This window comes from Trypanosoma cruzi, genomic scaffold (genome assembly GCF_000209065.1).
Source record: "Trypanosoma cruzi strain CL Brener 1047053516811 genomic scaffold, whole genome shotgun sequence".
In the NCBI taxonomy this organism is placed as follows: domain Eukaryota; phylum Euglenozoa; class Kinetoplastea; order Trypanosomatida; family Trypanosomatidae; genus Trypanosoma; species Trypanosoma cruzi.
Genome location: NW_001849194.1, coordinates 24,653 through 28,844, shown reverse-complemented (window position 1 = coordinate 28,844; position 4,192 = coordinate 24,653). Strand labels below are relative to the sequence as shown.

Sequence of the window (4,192 nt, the reverse complement as noted above, 5' to 3'; positions counted from 1 at the left end):
AGGACTCTCCCATTTTTTCCCCTCCCTAACGATTACGAGAGGAACGACATTAAATTGCGTGTCTACGAATCATGTATTACTTCCGGGCGGAGAAGCAGGGCACTTACTTTGAGGGCTGGTCGATGCGTCTCTTCGCCTTCGACTCACAGCGGCGCCACATGTACTACACGGAGCGTGAGAAGTGCGTCAATCGCAGCCCCAACGGTGCCACCGAGACGCATTGGCCGACAGGGAGCCCAACCGCACCGCCGTGGAAGAAGAAGTTTAAGGTCACCAAGCTGGTGGTCGTGTCCACTGTGCACGAGTTCCACCTGGACGACCCGCACCTGAAGGAAACGGACTTCTTTACGCTGGAGCTACACGGCAGGACGCGTGCCTTGGCGAGTGATGAGCCACCGGCGGAGCCGCTGCTGATCCCTGCGGCCACGGAGGGCGATGGGTTGCAGGGAGCAACTCTGGAACCGGCGAACCGAGACCCGTTCCGTCTGTGCCAACTGTACGAATTGCTGCGAGACCAGTTCTCAACACTCAGCCGCAATCAAGGGCTGCGTGCGACAGCCTCAGCCATCTCAGTAAGCTCCCAGTCGGCTTTGAGTGAAACAGATCAGGTGCGTACAATCCAGTCCCCGCGCAGTACCTCGGCGAAGGAGCGGCACATCGTTGCCACAATACGCTGCTGTAACGAGGAGGACTTCCGGCAGGTGTGGTATATCGTGCAAATGGTGCTTGGCTTTGACCGACTGACCATACGCCCCTACCGTGGCCTCCCGCCATACGACCCACGCAATGGCATCCCTTTTGGGCACATTCCCATGCATCTTTGGCACACATTTATGGAACTGGAGAATTCCGTCTTTTATGTTTTTATTCGTGGGGATCTTGTGGGCCATGATCACGAAGGGAACGCAGAAGTGTGGCTGCCAAACGCATATCTCTGCATCACTCACGACATGGTATTGGTGATGCGTGAAAATGGAACGATTCCGCGGTGGATTCATCTTTATAATGTAAATACTTTTGAATATAACACCGTTGCGAAACGTCCCTTTTTTGCATTTCTCACGGACGATCCGTCACCGGACGTGCTCTTTATTCCCAAGCCACCAGTGTATGGCCCCGTCGCCATCTCGAACTTCTCCGGAAAAAAGGTGGTTCTTAACGTGTGCTCCATTCTTCGGGAGGCGTGCTTTGCATCCAACGGCATCCGCCGCGCGACGGAGTTTTTGGATGCGGACTGGGCCAGCAGCGTGCGCGAGTACTTCAACACAAAGGAGAAGACGCGCCGCTTCAAGTTCTCGCCCCTCGATGGATTTGACCACTCCTTCAGCTGCCTCATCCCGAAGGTACATCTGGCGAGGGTGTGGCGGGAGGTCCTGCGGGAGCAAAATGCGCGGTCGCATGACGACGTTGCGGCCATCCCGTTGGAGGGCACCGGCGGTCAAACAATTCTCTCCGGCGCTGACATGAAATCCGTACGGCATCAAATGGAGGTGGAGCGATCGCGCTCACACGACGAGATTGTTGGCATGCCGCTTGACAAGCTGCTCGGTCATCGCCGCGAGCGGTTAAATGCGTCTTTGGAGGCACCGAAGATACGGCCGGACAACTTCAGCCGCAACCCCACGCAGGGCTCGGAGGAGGTGGTCTACCAGGAGCCGGGCGCCCAGTACATTTGCCCCGACACTTCGCTGAAGGTGTCAAACACCGGAAGGGAGAAGAAATTTGGCCTGGAAGGTAAAGTGGACGAACTCGTGAATGCCAGTTTTGCCGCAATGGGTATTGCCAAGCCTTCAAGCTGACGACGTGCCTCTGCGCAGAAAAAAAAATGAGAGGAGGAGGAGGAGGGGAAAGAAGTCATAATAAACAAAAAAAGGAGTTGAAGCAAAAAAAAGCAATACATATATAAAGCAAATAGGGAAGGCGACAGCCAGTAGGTACCATTCTGGGAAAAGGGAAGAAGAAGGAAAGATACAAGAGGCCCCAGCGAAGTGTGAATTTTTTTTTGATGAATTATTCAATTACTTATTCCCTTCCGCACATGCAAGGAAGCACGCTTAAGTGTTGTTGTTGTTTTTTGTACTTTTTTTTTATGCTTTTCTCTTTGATTTATTTATGTATTTTTTGTGTTTGTGTTTTTGCGTGGGGGGTTGTTGCCGTATTGTTGTGCCGAGTGACTGCATATCCACATGTTTGCCTTGTCTCATACAGAGAGGAGGAGGGAGGTGGAAGAAGCATGTGGGGTTGCCCGCGACTTTGCCAACTAACACCGCTGGCGTGGCACGAGGCATTGCAGCGTGAGGGGCGCTCTCTCTCTCTCTCTCTCTCTCTCTTTTTTTTTTTAACGGCCATTATGTTCTGGCGGCCAACACTCCGCCAAAAGAAGGAGGGGGAATCAAAAAGGAAGAATGACGGGGTGAAGTGGAGAATAGGGGGATTGTGTGGAGGAGGAACGGGGGGTGCCATTTGAGTTTATTCCTGCCACAAATAAGTGGGGAGGGCGGAGGGCGGAGGAGGACAGAAATATTAGGGAGAAAAAAAGAGAAGGAGGGACTCCTCCGCACACGTTAAACCCCAGCGCCACATTTCATCTCTCGCCGCAAAATAAACTCCTCCGCACACGTCTCCTCCTCTTTTTTTTTTCTTATTTTTATATAAAACAAAAACAAAAAAGTAAAAATAAAAAGGAATTCAAATAAGTGAATGTATTAAATTAAAAAAAGAAGGCAATTATTTTTATTTTGAAGTGAATATTGACGGTTTTTTTTTTTACGACTGTGCGTGCCTGCAATAAACACAAATACACAAGGACTCACACACACACACACACATATATATATATGTATATAATCAACCTGGATGCATGTGCGGTGTGCGTCCCCGTGTAGGTGTGTATACATGCATACATGCATAGTATTTATAGTGAATTTCTGGACCACTTGTTTGCCGGTATGTCATTTTTTATCTTTTTTTTTTGTTTATTTGTTTAATTTTTTGTGTGGATCCTTTTTTTTATATATTTATATCTGTTTGCTGATTTATTTGACTTTTTTTTTGGATTCTTTTTTTCTTTTCTTTTCTCTCTTCCTTCTGTCACTCTTTTTTTCCATTTGTGTGGATGCTCATTGCGGTGCCCTTCTTTTCCCTTCGTGTGGCCACACACACGTGTGTGTAAAGAGAGGGGGGAAAGAAAGAAAGAAAGAAAGGGCGTGTTGTTATTATTTATTTATTATTATTTATTATTATTTTCCTTCATTACCATCCAACAATGAGACAGAAAACAGTCGGCGCACCACTTACAGTGAGAGATGGACGCGACGAAAGGCACATTTTTTTTTTTTCGGCAGCAACTTGGGAGTGACTTTTATTTATTATTTATTCTGCGTGTGTGCATGTTGACTGGCGTGTGACTTGTGTGCAGGTTTTCCTTTTTTCCTTTTATCCCTTCCTTTACTCCTTACCGCCTGGTAACAGAGTAGGCGAATTGCGGACGGCAGAAGGAATGGGGCATCATCGTTGATGTTGGGGTGCCACAACCAACCTGCTCAAGGAGGAGGACTACTCTGCAGGGCGCTTTTTTAGTTATTATTTTTTTTCTGATGCACGCTCATCCCTTTTTGGGGTTTTGTGCCGAATTTCGAGGGGAAGTTAGTGCGCACAGCAACCGTTTGGACCTTGTGGAGTGTATTTCTTTTCTGTCCATTGACTTTTGGCACAGCCGTCGGTGTGTACTCACGAGCACGGTGTATGCGGCCAGTGAACGCCACACGCATCTCACGATGGGTGGGAAACCGCATGGAGAGAAGTGGTTTAAAGGGAGGCCTGGAAGCAGTTGTGGGAACCTCGCCGTTGACCCGCCCATGCATGTTGGGAGCAGCACAGAATAGAGTACTTGGCAGGGGTGCCCCTAACGCACCTCGCGGGTATGTGGGGCCACGCATCGGGACATGACTCCTCTGATGGTCGCTGGTTTTTTGTGAAGGACGCACACCCGCCGAGATGAGAAGACGGTTGGCGAGTCAACACTGGAGACGGCAGCGGGGAGGGAAGTGGACGGGCATGAGAGGCGTTACCAACAGAATTGGGACTTTTGCTATGGAAGGAGCCTGCAATAACAATAATAATAACAGAGGATCACTGCAGTCCCTTTCTCTCTCACTGTGTGTATATATATGTTTTGTGGGGTGGTTCTCCT

The 4,192-nt window shown here is 49.3% G+C and overlaps 1 protein-coding gene across 1 annotated transcript, besides 9 other annotated features; it reads left to right on the top strand.

Moving 5' to 3' along the window:
• Positions 1 to 2,768: a sequence feature (areas merged during assembly that could not be assigned to a particular haplotype. This can correspond to areas where the two haplotypes were merged or to regions with more than two copies in the genome that were merged during assembly.).
• On the top strand, positions 72 to 1,799 carry Tc00.1047053510683.20 (hypothetical protein, conserved; the record flags this gene model as incomplete). The annotated part of the gene is made up of 1 exon (XM_798189.1): positions 72 to 1,799. One exon carries the CDS (start codon positions 72 to 74, stop codon positions 1,797 to 1,799), a length of 1,728 nt encoding a protein of 575 aa, XP_803282.1.
• Positions 2,060 to 2,138: a sequence feature (A-rich).
• Positions 2,305 to 2,330: a microsatellite.
• Positions 2,631 to 2,683: a sequence feature (AT_rich).
• Positions 2,769 to 4,192: a sequence feature (areas merged during assembly that could not be assigned to a particular haplotype. This can correspond to areas where the two haplotypes were merged or to regions with more than two copies in the genome that were merged during assembly.).
• Positions 2,792 to 2,838: a microsatellite.
• Positions 2,955 to 3,103: a sequence feature (A-rich).
• Positions 3,183 to 3,203: a microsatellite.
• Positions 3,213 to 3,246: a sequence feature (AT_rich).